The following is a 14,725-nucleotide window of genomic DNA, read 5'->3' as shown; positions in this document are numbered from 1 at the left end:
CACCGGTTTTGTCGGATTCCGAATCGTATCACATGACTGACTACCACACGTCCTGCACGTGGTGATCCAGGTAACTAGCGTAAGCGGACATATATATATGTGTTTGTTTACGTTTTCCTTCTGGCTAATATGAGCAAATCGTGCTGGTGTACTGTCCACAGAGCGAGCATTTGAAACATCTAATTCACACATTGCCGTAATTCAATATTGTGTGTATCAAATATTGTAATGTGCGAGCGTTAATTTCTTTGTAGATCCAGTCTGCTGCAGAGGTCGACCACATGGTTTGTTTACGAAAAATTGTTGACATTTCTCTTGGTTTCACAACTCTCACGTTACTTCGATATTGTCGCGACAATGTTCGGAAGAGTTCGGAATGATTCGGCCTCTTTCGAGCCTTTTTTTCACGTGTACACGTTAAAAAGATTTTTTATTTTTATAATTTAACATACTTCCAGTACTGCAACTTTATAAAAGGTGGTAAAATTAGAAAGTTTAAAACTCAGACATACGGAGAAAAATATGTATAACACTTAAACAGTTTTCACTATGACAAAAAGAGCGAAAGTGATAGACCATACAACTTTAATAATTATTATGATTATATATAGCAACAAATACTGAGTGACCATTAAGCCTATACGAGTAGTCTCCCCTACCTGGGGTGATTCGATAATCCCTACCCGCACATATATAACAAGACTACGATAAAATCAATGTAATATTATCAATAAGAACCTTTCGGTAAGGCCTAACACTACGGAGCTACCGAGTACTCAAAATCGCTGTGTACTCTCTGCTACCGAGCACTCGCGTTTACCGAGTACTCTCAGAGCAATCACTCCAGCAATAATTCACACACAACCATTACATATTACCGAGTACTCACAGAGTAATCACTAGTACTCTCCATGATTCATGTAAACGCAATCATTCAACGAGCAAATCCAAGGCTCAGTTTTCAATTTACTCTCCAGAGTATTTAAAGGGACAATTCAGTCTAACAGAACATTAAAATTTGTACATATATCGGGAAAAATCCAGTTCTAATGGAAATGAGATAAGTCGGTTTAACTTTTGGCCCCACACTCTGGCCCCTGTGGGTCGACCAGGACCATATGATATGATGTTAAAATACTATCTCAGGCTAATAATTCTAACAAAGGATTGAACTCATTTCCCTATTACACAATGACCAAAATAATGCTCAAAAATGTGTTTTCCCTATATGAAACTATATTAAACATGACCCCCCCACCCAGGGGGAAATAAAAAACATGAGCACCCAGGGTCAGATAATTCACAATTTTTGTGAAGGACCTCAAGACCTTTCAATCCCTATGAAGAGTATTTGATTCCTGCCAATTTCTGGAAGATTTCAGAGAGAAGATTATGAAGATTTTGTGTCTATTTGACCCCTTTGGCCCCCACCCCTCAGGGCCCCTGGGGGGCTGGGACCATATAATTCACAATTTTGGTGACTTTTGGATATGGAAGGTTTCTGCATAATTTCAACAAATTTGGTTCAAAAAATGTTTTTCCCTATAAAAAATTTCTAAAAAGTAAATTATTTTGGCCCAGTTTGGAAACGTGAGACAGGACAATATAATTATAATCACCTGAGTTCGTAAAGGACCTGAAACAAAGACACTTTTAATATATAATAATTAGTAGGCCCCACCCCTACTGGGTCTGGGAATTTTTATAACTTTTTAGAGCCATCAAATTTCACCTTTTCTAAATGTTTCTTTCCATCAAATTTGGTTCAGAGAAGAAGTCTTTGAAATTTTTAGCCTTTTACGACGGACGACGCACCCTGGAGGTTGCCGACAATATGGATATGATGCCCTAGATTACTTTCAGGAAAAAATTTTAAATTATAACCTTTTGTATCACCTAAAAAGACCTCATATCAATGCTGAGCCTTTAAGATAGATTTCATACTGATAAATTCATATCAACCATCACTTTGATATTTTCAAACCATTTCCTATTACAATGATAGACCAAATAATGTTAAACTGTTTTTGCCACTGATTGATAAAAATAGAAAGTTGCTGATCCCTATCCCATTGTAATTTGTGTGTAAATTATCACAATTGACCCTCAGGGTTCTTCTTTTTCCAGCAATTTCCAGAAAGCTTGGACCTGAACCACAGAAACATGAAGAAACATTTTCAATTCTGAAACGAGGGACTAAGTCAGTGATTACAAAAAGATCTTCAATTGTTGATAGAATATTAACATTATAGACGCTGTACCAAAATATGAACAATGTTATTGAATCTCACAGGTGACAAAGTAAAATCTATCAACTACTGATGATTAATATTTGAGGCATATTTATGACAATATGTCTCTTTCCAATTATGATAAAGAAACAGAATGTGTCCTTAGTTGGTTCACAAATTGGAGTATGATGCTCAAAAATGAGATTTCATTGCGAGCTATGTGGAACGTGCTGTAAACTAATGTGGACTCCCTCCCCAGGATGCTATGCAGGGTAATTAATTCAAATTGAGTAACGACCTCAATACCTTTTATATTTCAGTGCCAGATGAAACTGATTCTCGCAATGGTTTGATTCAGAAGAAGATTTTTGAAGATTTTGTCAATTTGACCCCTTTTTGCTCACCCCTACAGGCCCCTGGGGGTTGATGCAGAATTTAATAGGACAATGGCCTTTCAATGAAGATTTGAATCATTAAAAGTAAACCAGTCATAGATTGATGTGTGTTTTCCCATTCTTTGATCTGACCCCAGCCTTTGTTCAAACAATTAACTTATTTTAACGGAATAAATTAATGATGGACAGAGTATATGATGTTTTTACTTTAAACCTTTACATCAACTATGGCCTTTAGACTTAACAGAATTGATAAATTAATACATAAGACAAATCATTGAGAATGATTTTTTATTTTCATTTATACACTTTTATTATAGAAATGAATATTGCAAAATGTGCCTTTTGTCAAAAATGTTTACTAATTAGAATTGCAAGCCAATTATATGGCTAAGTAATACACCTCCCCTTTTTTGAAACCATGACAACCAAATGTTTCCCCGTCATATGTTTTCATTGTAACCATTATGATGAATTTAAACATATGAGGTGTGAAAATTATATGAGGTATACAGTATCCATGTTACACACCCCTTGACCAAGTTTGAGGGCTGGGACCATTAATTCAAAAGCTAAAAGAATTATTGGCCATTTTTCCAAGCTTGTGTATAGAGACCTGCTTAGTGCTTACAATGTCAACTAAAATTTCAGCAGAAGAAAGTTATTGAAGAAGCTGACAAAAGGAGGAATATCATGGGACCAAAGATATCATTTGAATTTTTTCTCAGTTCCAGCAATGACAACTCCAGAAAGCTTGGACTGAACCACAGAAACACACAGGAAACATCTTCAATGCTTCTGAAATCGAGGGACTAAGTCAGTGATTACAAAAAGATCTCCAATTGTTGATAGAAATTTACATTATAGACGCTGTTGTACCAAAATATGAACAATGTTATTGAATCTCACAGGTGACAAAGTAAAATCTATCAACTACTGATGATTAATATTTGAGGCATATTTATGACAATATGTCTCTTTCCAATTATGATAAAGAAACAGAATGTGTCCTTAGTTGGTTCACAAATTGGAGTATGATGCAGAAAGGAGATTTCATGTGCGAGCTTGTGGAACGTGCTGTGCCAACTAATGTGGACTCCCTATTTGATGCTATGCATTCATTAAATGTGAGTAACGACAAGCCTCCGAGTATATTTCAGTGCCAGATGAAACTCTTCTCGCAATGGTTTGATAGCTGGACGGACAAACAACGCAATGACTTTATGCTAAAACTACACTGCCTTGATGCAGAATTTGTGACGAGATTCAATGAAGAGGTTGAATCATTAAAAGTAAACCAGTCATAGATTGAAGTGTCCTTTTTTTTATCTGCAGCCTTTGTTCAAACAATTAACTTATTTAACGGTATATAAATTATGATGGACATGCATATATGTTTTTACTTTAAACCTTTACATGCTTGTAACAGAATTGATAAATTAATACATAAGACAAATCAATGAGTATGTTTTATTTTCATTTATACACTTTTATTATAGAAATGAATATTGCAAAATGTGCCTTTTGTCAAATGTTTACTAATTAGAATTGCAAGCCAATTATATGGCTAAGTAATACACCTCCCCTTTTTTGAAACCATGACAACCAAATGTTTCCCCGTCATATGTTTTCATTGTAACCATTATGATGTAAACATATGAGGTGTGAAATTATATGAGGTATACAGTATCCATGTTACAACAGTTACAGTTGACCAAGTTTGAGTAAAATTTATTCAAAAGCTAAAGAATTATTGGCCATTTTTCAAAAGAGACCTGCTTAGTGCTTACAATGTCAACTAAAATTTCAGCAGAAGAAAGGTATTGAAGAAGTTTAGGAGGAATATCATGGGCCAAAGATATTATTTGAATTTTTTCTATAGACGAAGGTCAAACTTGTTAGTCTTGCATCTCAGCATGTTACAGGCCTAATATCAAGTCTTTAGACCTCTATAGCCTATGATATCCGACTCCTGTGACCTTGAATGATGGTCAAAGTCATATATTTGAACAAACTTTGTAGTCACTTAACTTACGCAATCTTATATAAACGGTGGGTCTGGTCCTCCCAGGGGCTTCGGGGTAGTGCCCAATAGGGAAATAAAGCAAATTCTTAAAAAACCCTCTTCTTCTGTAGGAATGAAAGGATTTAGTTCTAATTTGGTCTGAAGCTTCCTTAGGTGAATCTTGTATACCAAACAGTGACCTTGACCCCACCCCCAGGGGCCTGGCCCTACAGGGGAAATATAGTAAATTCTTTAAAATTATTCTTGTGTAGGAGTAGGGATTTAGTTCTTAATTAGTCTAAAGCTTCCTTTGGTGCAGGAGAACCAATTTTGTATAAACGGTAGGTCTGGTTCCCCAGGGGCCTGAGGAGCAGGGCCTATATAGCAAATTCTTTAAAATCCTTCTTCTATAGGAAAAAAGGGATTTAGTTCTAATTTCGTCTGAAACTTCCTTGGGTGAAGGAGAACCAATTTTGTATAAACGATGGGTCTGGTCCCCCAGGGGACTGAAGGGCGTGGCCCACTATGGGAAATATAGCAAATTCTATAAAATCCTTCTTCTATAGGAATGAAAGGATTTAGTTCTGATTTGGTCTGAAGCTTCCTTAGGTGAATCTTGTATACCGAACGGTGACCCTGGCCCCCCAGGGGCCTGAGGGGTCGAGCCCTACAGAGGAAATATAGCAAATTCTTTAAAATTCTTCTTTAGTAGGAATTAAGGAATTTAGTTCTTAATTAGTCTAAAGCTTCCTTTGGTGCAGGAGAACCAATTTTGTATAAACGGTAGGTCTGGTTCCCCAGGGGCCTGAGGAGCAGGGCCTATATAGCAAATTCTTTAAAATCCTTCTTCTATAGGAAAAAAGGGATTTAGTTCTAATTTCGTCTGAAACTTCCTTGGGTGAAGGGAAACCAATTTTGTATAAACTGTGGGTCTGGTCTCCCAGGGGCCTGGAGGGCGGGGCCCAATAGCGGAAATAAAGCAAAATTCTTTAAAATCCTTATTCTGTAGGAATGAAGGGATTTAGTTCTAATTCAGTCAGACGCTTCCTTGGGTGAAGAGGAACCAGTTTTGTATAAACGGAGCTGTTCGCCCAGGGGCTACAGCGGCAGGGCCCTATAGGGGAAATATAGCAAATTCTTTAAAATCTGTCTGTACAAATATATACATTAAGTTCAATTCTAAAGCCTTCAAGTTGGTAGCTTGTGTTCTTAGCCTGAAACAGGTGAGTGATACAGGCCCCAATGGGCCTATTGTTTCTCTTTTAATTGCTTTCAGTTTTACTATGACATAGTCCATGGATGAATATAATGACAGTGATAATAACCACTGGAGTATCAAGAACACTACCAGTAGTACAGTGTAATAACAAATACACCAAGTTACACACATGTTTTACTATGACATATTCCATGGATGAATATAATGACAGTGATAATAACCACAGGGACCTGGCACGATTTTTTCAAACTAACAGTATACATATACATATTATAGTATCAAGGATACTATAACATATATATATGAATACTAAAATTTTCGTGCCAGGTCCCTGTGATAATAACCACTTGAGTATCAAGAACACTACCAGTAGTACAGTGTAATAACAAATACACCAAGTTACACACATGCCTTAATTTCCATCACACTTCAATTACTAAAAATAAACTTTGTAGGAAGTATTTTTCTTTAAAAAATAAAATATGACCTTTCAAATATGTGACCTTGAAACTTTGACATACAGCAACCAAAATTTCTAAGTCAACCCTTGCCTAATGAGCAATATACCGGTATTTAAAGGGTAGACTACTGGTATAAGTATAACACAAAGTCTTCATTGTTTTCACCATTTATTTACCATAACAAAATAGTGATTTGATGAATGAGAACTGAGTAAATGGAAAAATAGGGATTGATATGAAACAAGATTGCTAACAATTATAATTCACCAAGCATATAATACAAGCGTCAGTTGAATAGAAATAACTACCCTTTATAAACAGATTTTCTAGGGTCATTCATACCTTACAGAAGTTCTAAATCTATCTATTATATCATAATGTTCTATTATAATGCATTGTAGTTGCCAAGAAAACTCAAACGCACAGACTTTTTATAATGATCATAAAATTTCAATATTTTTAATGACAAAAGTTGATTTTTTCGCAAGAAATCTACCATATTTAACCCAAAAGGCACAAATTTAGGGTGCTTAAAGTTAATGAATGATGCATAAGCTTTTATTAGGGTATTCATACTGATTCAAATTTTACAATTGATTGCAGTACTGGAAGCTGTACATGTAAATGCCACTGTTTTTACTCAACTTTTACAAAACTCAGTGAAACCAGCATTAACTAAGAGAGAGTGGGTGCTCACTAGGTCCAATATGATAGAATTAAAACCAGGAAGTTCGGAAGTTCACCTGGTACATTTGTACAAGAGTTGGGCCTGGATGATTCGTCACTTTACCCAAATTGAAATCCCTCTCTGGTTTAAATACAGTACTGTGAATCCTGACATTTCATGACTACATATCTTGAAGAAATTTAATGTCCTTAAATCTGGATTACATTCAACATTAGCCATTTTAGAAGCTGTTTTCCTAAGTAATAATGATAGCTTTGTATTTAACCTGCTGGTGATTGTGACGTCACAAAATTCATGTCAAAAGATGACATCACAATTACCGGAAGGTGGGACTAACCGATGGTAAATTGTACTTTACCCACGTAATTTTGTGATCTCAAAAGCCCCATATTGGGGAAAAAAACCCAGTACTGAATTATCAAACTATTTATAGGTTATAAAGATACTTGTCAAATCTTGATTAAATGTAACTCTCAACAAATCTGAATTTTGTAGTAGTATATAACCTGTATTAATTTCTTCAAATATGTAGATGCATGCCAATTAAAACCCTTCACAAAATATCAGGAATCACAGTATCAGCATTGTTCTGCATCTGTAACAATTTCTCAGCAAATTAATCATGCTTACATCATTAACCTGATATATATAATTTTCTTCACTTGTGCAAGTACTGAACAAGTCCATCTAAAAGACTTCATCATATGAAGAGAAAAAGCATAAATATACATCTATCATATACACACACAATAAATAAAATATATGTCAATAAAAATATGTTGATGATATTGGAGCAATAATGGCATGGAATATATCACAGGTATAAATCAGCATTTAGTGGTTGAGTAAAAATTGTAACAATAAAAAGTATATAAATTCTAAGGTGAACCAGAGGTCCAGAAGGTGTTAATAGGTCATGTTAGAGTTAAAGGTCATGCAGGGGTCAGGTAAGGGTTGAGAGGTATAGTGGGGGTTAAGGGATCAAGTAGGGATTGAGATGTCAAGTAGAAGTTGATACATGTAGGTCAAGAAGGGGTTTTGAGGGTAATGAAATGGTTGAGAGGTCATGTCAGGACTTGGGAAGTCATGTAGCTATAGGGGTTGAGAGGTCAGATAGTAGGATTTGTGATGTCAAGTACGGGATGAGGGGTCAAGAAGGATTGAGAGATCAAGACAGGGTTGAGAGGTCATTTAGTGGTTGAAGGGTAAGTTAGGGATTGAAAGGTTAATTAGAGATTAGTTAGGGTACAATAGGTCATACAGAAATAAAAGTACCAAAATATATATCCGAAACTGTATGCTTTGATATGTATTCCTCATATGTCTACACATTGTAGAACTATTGAACAAATATCTTACCCTGGTATTGTCCTTATCTTAGACTTTTTCTACAGAGCATGAAATTAGTAAACAATTTGACATTTGATTCTATGTCAAATGAAATTTTGAAAGCTAAAATGAATCTAATAAACTTCTAAAAGTAATCTCAAGAAATTTAATTAGAGATTCGATATCACAACTACATCAAAATAAAATCAACAGATCAAAAGAATGCCATCTAGACAGATTTAAATCTAATATGAATCTAAGTTTGTACAAAATAATTTGCTTATTGAGATATTATAATATGTATGATTATAAGGGCAGGTTAATTCAAAAGAGGGACAAACATACTAAGCTATTTGTCTCCAAAACTTTTAAAAGATTTTAATTAATTAATTACCGGTATGACATAAAATTAAGTATTATTTATCAATCTGGATATGCATGCATGCTTAAACAACACCAATGAGAAATTGGTTTTAAACAAAATATAGAAGTAAAATAAATGTTTGGAAGTTGTTTTTTATACATGTCTTTTTCAAATGTTTTATTCCATAACATTTTTTTTCTGGCTACAATCATCTTTTGTGGTTACACCACAGGCTGTTGACTCTATTGATATACAGACACCTCTATATGTATATGAAATACTGGGTATCCAGTTTAACACAAATATATCTAAGAGAGGTTTATGTATATACATTAATACCTATAGAGTCAATAGCCTGTGGTTATAAATGTTATATGACAGATTTCTATACTTAAATATCTTCTTTTAAAACTAATGTCTTTCAGAAATGTTGATAGATATAAATTCATTACCACTTAAAGCAAATGTCCAATAATACTGACAGCTATACAACATATGTAATTGTATGAAAATGATTTAAAATAATTATTTAATAAAATTACACAGCCCTTCAGATAAACAGCTAGACAATATGATAAATAATCAAAATATTTCATAAAAACAAAGCATTACCTAGATATTTTGTTACTAAACATTTAGAAAAGCATGCACAATAAGTAGTTAAGCTAAAATAACTACAGTCACTACTCACTAGTACATGTAATACAAAAGTTTGCCATTTAAAAGAACCCAATGTGGTAAAAGCTATAGCATTATTGATAGCATGAAGACAATTTAAAGATATTACTAATCTTTCTTTAAATAAGAACTTTTTATTAACAAGAAAACTACCTAATAAAGAAAAGAGAAATGGCATAATAAATTATAGCTACAAACCGTATTCAACCTAATAAGCCCCCAGGGCATTTTTCCATATTTTCAGTCCGCAATTAATATGAGGCAAGTAAAAAAAAGGCCCCAAAAATGTCAGAGGGGTGCTTATTTGGTCGAATACAGTACATGAAGTTGCTACTAGTAAGTAAAGCAAAAGTACACATACAATAAGAGACAAGTTACACACAGGAATATGATGTAAATGTATATAAATAATTTCATTAATCTAAAACAAATACCTCAAATCAATTTCTGATATTTCCATAACGAAGCCCAATTATTCCTCATTACATTGAAAAAACTACACAAAAAATGTAAGAATACAATGTACATTTTAACATTGTAATTTGGGGCCAATGGGGCGTACCAGTGTTGACAAAAATATCTAAAAGGTTACACATTACAGTTCATCCTCATGTCAGAACAAATTTATCAAACTTAAAGTATTGTTTATGGTCCAGCAAATATCATCGTTCATTTAAGATACTACCTGAGATTAAGACACTAGTGGATGAATGATAGATGGTATGGAATATAACATGGATGTTGTTTCCAAAGAAAAATGATTTCTGGCAATTTTTACCCCATTTCTTGTATTGATAAAAACTAAAAGCTTTCTTTAATTAAAATAAACACAAATGGTTAAACACAGACTTTTTTATATGCACGATAAAGTGTACAAAATGGCTTTTAAAAAATGGTTCAATTAGAAAAAGTTAATTAAAATTGAAAATATCATCTTTGATTGATTTTACGAAAAAAATCGATATAGTTTTGATATCAAAGATTATTTCAGTGATGACCATACATCAATTTAATTTCTCCATGATCTTATCACAACAATAGTGATGTTCATACTGAACATTTGCCCACAGAGTAAATAAATAATATAGTCCTGTTGAGTATCATTAGTAACATAATTATAAAACTAAGCAAATTATCATAATCACATTGTAGGGCTGGTAAACAAAATGGCCTACCTAGTATCACACACAAAACAAAATAATATTTAACAAAAAAAACAAAAATTGAAATAAAAATGGAAACAAATATCAAGAGTCCCATGAAGCCTGTCTTTCTTTAAATTGTAAATACCTGTTACACATGTACATAAATATTTACTCTGTTCAAACCACCCTTGCACATCTTAAGCAATACAGGCTCTATCAAACAATGTAGATCAAGCTATGTTAATGCCATCACAGAATTAAATATTTAAAAGTAGAAATATCTTAGTCATTGAAGGGAATTTTCAATCCCTGGCCCAGAAATAAAGAAAGCCTTAAATTATATAATTGCGGAACTATAGATCTCATATACAATGTATAGATTTTTAGCAGTCTTTAGAACAGCTAGGTTACTAGCTAGTTACTACCTTATCCAGCATAAAGATTACTGTAAACCCAATTATTTTCATATTTTACATGATTTACATTCAAGTATATATATATATATTTAGGCTTAATTTCTTAATATTTACAGATCAAAGTTTTGGGACCATAACAACATGTGAAATCATGTTAAAGTCACAGGTTAAACAGTGTATCTCTTGCCTAGGAACAAACCCTCAGCTGCACCGACCACTTAATTTTTCCAGACATTTTAAGAACACATACCTGAACGTGTTTACCTAAAGTATAATAGACTAAAAACTCTAGATGAATATTTTTTACAACAATTGGGCCATCACCACTGAAGGTTTGTTCCTAGACAAGAGATAAACTAATTAACCTGTTACTTTAACATCACATGTTGTACTTATGGTCGTAATAGGAGCCTCCTCAACAAACATAATGTTTAACTGAAGTGACTCGACAACATCGGGCAACCTCTTTAAATAAACTAATTCTCTGAAGCTTACTAGAGAAACTAAATAAAAAGAACAGGTTGTATACAATGTTAAAATACATGGAATGTTGAATCTAATGACTAAATTAAGATGTAAAACAAGAAACATATTCATGAACAAATCAAATATGAAGAAATTAAGGGGAAAAATAAGAAAAAGACATACATACAGTTTACTTGTAGAAATAAAATAAAATTCAACAATTAAGAAATATTCACCAATACTGTACAACTGATATTTCTTGAAAAGAAAATTAACCCCAAAGAAAACAATTTTAAATAGCTGCTATATATAGCTTTCCAAAGAAAATACTTTTACATAACTGCTATATAGCTTTCCACAGAAAATACTTTTACATAGCTGCTATATATAGCTTTCCATATAAAACACTTTTACATAGCTGCTATATATAGCTTTCCATAGAAAACACTTTTACATAGCTGCTATATATAGCTTTCCATAAAAAACACTTTTACATAGCTGCTATATATAGCTTTCCATAAAAAACACTTTTACATAGCTGCTATATATAGCTTTCCATATAAAACACTTTTACATAGCTGCTATATATAGCTTTCCATAGAAAACACTTTTACATAGCTGCTATATATAGCTTTCCATAAAAAACACTTTTACATAGCTGCTATATATAGCTTTCCATAAAAAACACTTTTACATAGCTGCTATATATAGCTTTCCATAAAAAACACTTTTACATAGCTGCTATATATAGCTTTCCATATAAAACACTTTTACATAGCTGCTATATAGCTTTCCACAGAAAATACTTTTACAAAGCTACTATATAGAAAACACTTTTACTTAGCTGCTATATAGCTTTCAAAAGAAAACATTTTTACAAAGCTGCTATAGCTTTCAAAAGAACACTCTTTTACGCAGCTGCTATATAGCTTTCAAAAGAAAACGTTTTTACAAAGCTGCTATATAGCTTTCCAAAGAAAACATTTTTACAAAGCTGCTATATAGCTTTCCAAAGAAAACAATTTTATATAGCTGCTATATAGTTTTTGTTATTGGAATCTAAAATGTATTTGCATTTAGGTGTTACTTAGCCTACTCAACAATAAATACATGGTACGAAATATGTACCTTGAAGTCTAGTACTTTTGAAGTATGAAATATCAAACTTGAAAATATAACAAATGCATAGAAAAGCATTAAAGTATAATAAGTTATCTATTACCTACAATGTATATTGGTATATAGAAGCCAGAGAATATATCACATGGACGTGGTTTACTTAACCAGCACCTAATTATATAACAGTTATAAACAACATAACTTGTCAAAACAGGCCTTGTCTAAACCAGATACCTGTCTATTCCGGCTTAATTACAGATGTGTACATATGATATTTTGTTGTTTGATGACATAGTTGTAAAACCTGTATAATATGAAAACCTGTCTATACCAGGTATTATGCTGGGCTCGAGGGCATTCAGTTAAGACAAGTCATACTGTATATTGAAAATAATCTGTTTCTTTAAAATTTAAGCAGTCTACAAGTGAACTATTAAATCAGCATATTTTTAGTGGCAGTCATGTAAACTTTAATATCTTTTTCACTAATACAAAACATGTTTACTAACATACCATGGCTTCCAAATCAAACACAAACTACATTGAAACCTAACTTAGCAATCACATCTGTATTAAGACCACCTGCTTATTTGTGCTCAAATGATTATTTATAACACAATTTGACCTGTGTTTACATAAAGAGCACTTGGCAATAGAGACCACTTTTCCCTAGTTCCTTGGATGGCCTTTTTAGACAGGTTTGACAGTTTCACCACAGATTTGAAAGGATTTTGTTTTTCAAATGAAACATTTCACAAATGGAAATCTACATTAATGAATCTTCTCTTTCCTAAATGACCATGATTTGTTGAAGCGGCCAGACTTCCTGTTGACTAGACGAGGGTTAGGTTTGCCTTTTGTCAGGAAGATTTCCACGGACACTCCCTTGGACATGGGTAACCATTTCTGTACCCCTCCCTCCTCGTAATCTGTAACAGTCATCATTTTTAATTATGGTTACATTTTTAATGACATGAATTTGTAATTAATAAAATTATCTCCCCTACCTTCAGACTACTTTGTAGCATTACAATTTGCAAAACAATATTTTCTAGGAATTATTGATTTTTATAATGATATTAAATAATCATTTTATGGTCACAAATTGATGTGTAAATGTTACACCAATTATTTGGTATATGTGCAACCTCAAGTGTATGCATGGGTTGAATGAATTATCTCCCCTTGATGCGTTTATATGAAGCATTATCAAACGGATACATGTATACCACATTTTAAAGGAAAACTACTAAAATCATATATACAGTAGACAGATTATAAACTAAATCACTGTTTCTTTCATTCTGATAATTATAAAGAAAATGAATGAACTGTCTGTATTACCTCTGAAGAGATTCTCCAGTGTAAATGATTGCAGTGCTACATGTTCCTTGTGATCCAGTTTGATATCCAACGTGAGAATAGTGTCCACATTTACACCAGCGCCACGATCAATCTGATACACAACATCAAATACACATTCAACTTACTCAAACGATATATATATACATGTACATGAATGCTTACTTCTGCATATTTACTACCATTAGTTGGCTAAAAACTAGCTACTATATGAAATATTTGAAAAAATCTTTCAGTCTCCAGTTGTGATCATCAGGATATCATTGTTTGGCCATTTTTAACTCAGTAAATTCTTTAACACATGTTAGTACATAAACAGAAATTTTGTTCATAGTTGAATATAATTATCAAAAGCACTTTCTGAAGTATTCTTATTTACCCGGATTTGAATTTAAGAATATAGTATGATTTTTTTGAAAACTTATTTCAGAAGCAATTAAAATAATACAAATTTAGTCATTAATTATCTTTCATGATATTGTTATGTAAACATACCTCAAAAGGTGTGTTGAGCAGAGGATCAGTAACTTTGACCATGGATGATTTAGCAATGACCCTGTTACCGGACAGCAGGCGAAGGCGTTGACTAGGACTGAAAAAGAAAGACATATAAGGATTAGGTAAAGAGACCCCAAAGTAATAGTACATGATAGCATCATCTGTATTGTATTTTGGATTTGGTTCGGTTTGGTTTAATGTCTTATTATCGAAGGACTTGCCAGGTTTAGAAGGTGGAGGAAAGCCGACGAAGTACCCAGGGAGGAGTATCTAGGGTAAATACTGCACACTTTTAAGTAATTTCTCTCACCCAGAGAAGGTCCCCTTACAAGTTAGATACCAATACAAAT

The 14,725-nt window shown here is 33.1% G+C and overlaps 1 protein-coding gene across 1 annotated transcript in view; it reads right to left on the bottom strand.

Annotated features, from left to right (window-relative positions):
* Positions 1-6,466: 6,466 nt before the first annotated feature.
* LOC138318101 (extended synaptotagmin-1-like) overlaps positions 6,467-14,725 on the bottom strand; it is a 35,779-nt gene continuing 27,520 nt past the window's right edge. The window contains exons 27-29 of the mRNA XM_069260206.1: positions 14,373-14,469; positions 13,860-13,971; positions 6,467-13,444 (exon numbers count right to left, since the gene is read on the bottom strand). Coding sequence (XP_069116307.1) covers positions 13,287-13,444; positions 13,860-13,971; positions 14,373-14,469 — 367 coding nt within the window. The 3' untranslated portion in view covers positions 6,467-13,286. The remainder of the gene's footprint in view (positions 13,445-13,859; positions 13,972-14,372; positions 14,470-14,725) is intronic.

The sequence above is a fragment of the Argopecten irradians genome, chromosome 3 (genome assembly GCF_041381155.1).
Source record: "Argopecten irradians isolate NY chromosome 3, Ai_NY, whole genome shotgun sequence".
In the NCBI taxonomy this organism is placed as follows: domain Eukaryota; kingdom Metazoa; phylum Mollusca; class Bivalvia; order Pectinida; family Pectinidae; genus Argopecten; species Argopecten irradians.
The sequence above is the reverse complement of the archived record's forward strand: the minus strand, read 5'-3'. Positions and strand labels throughout refer to the sequence as shown.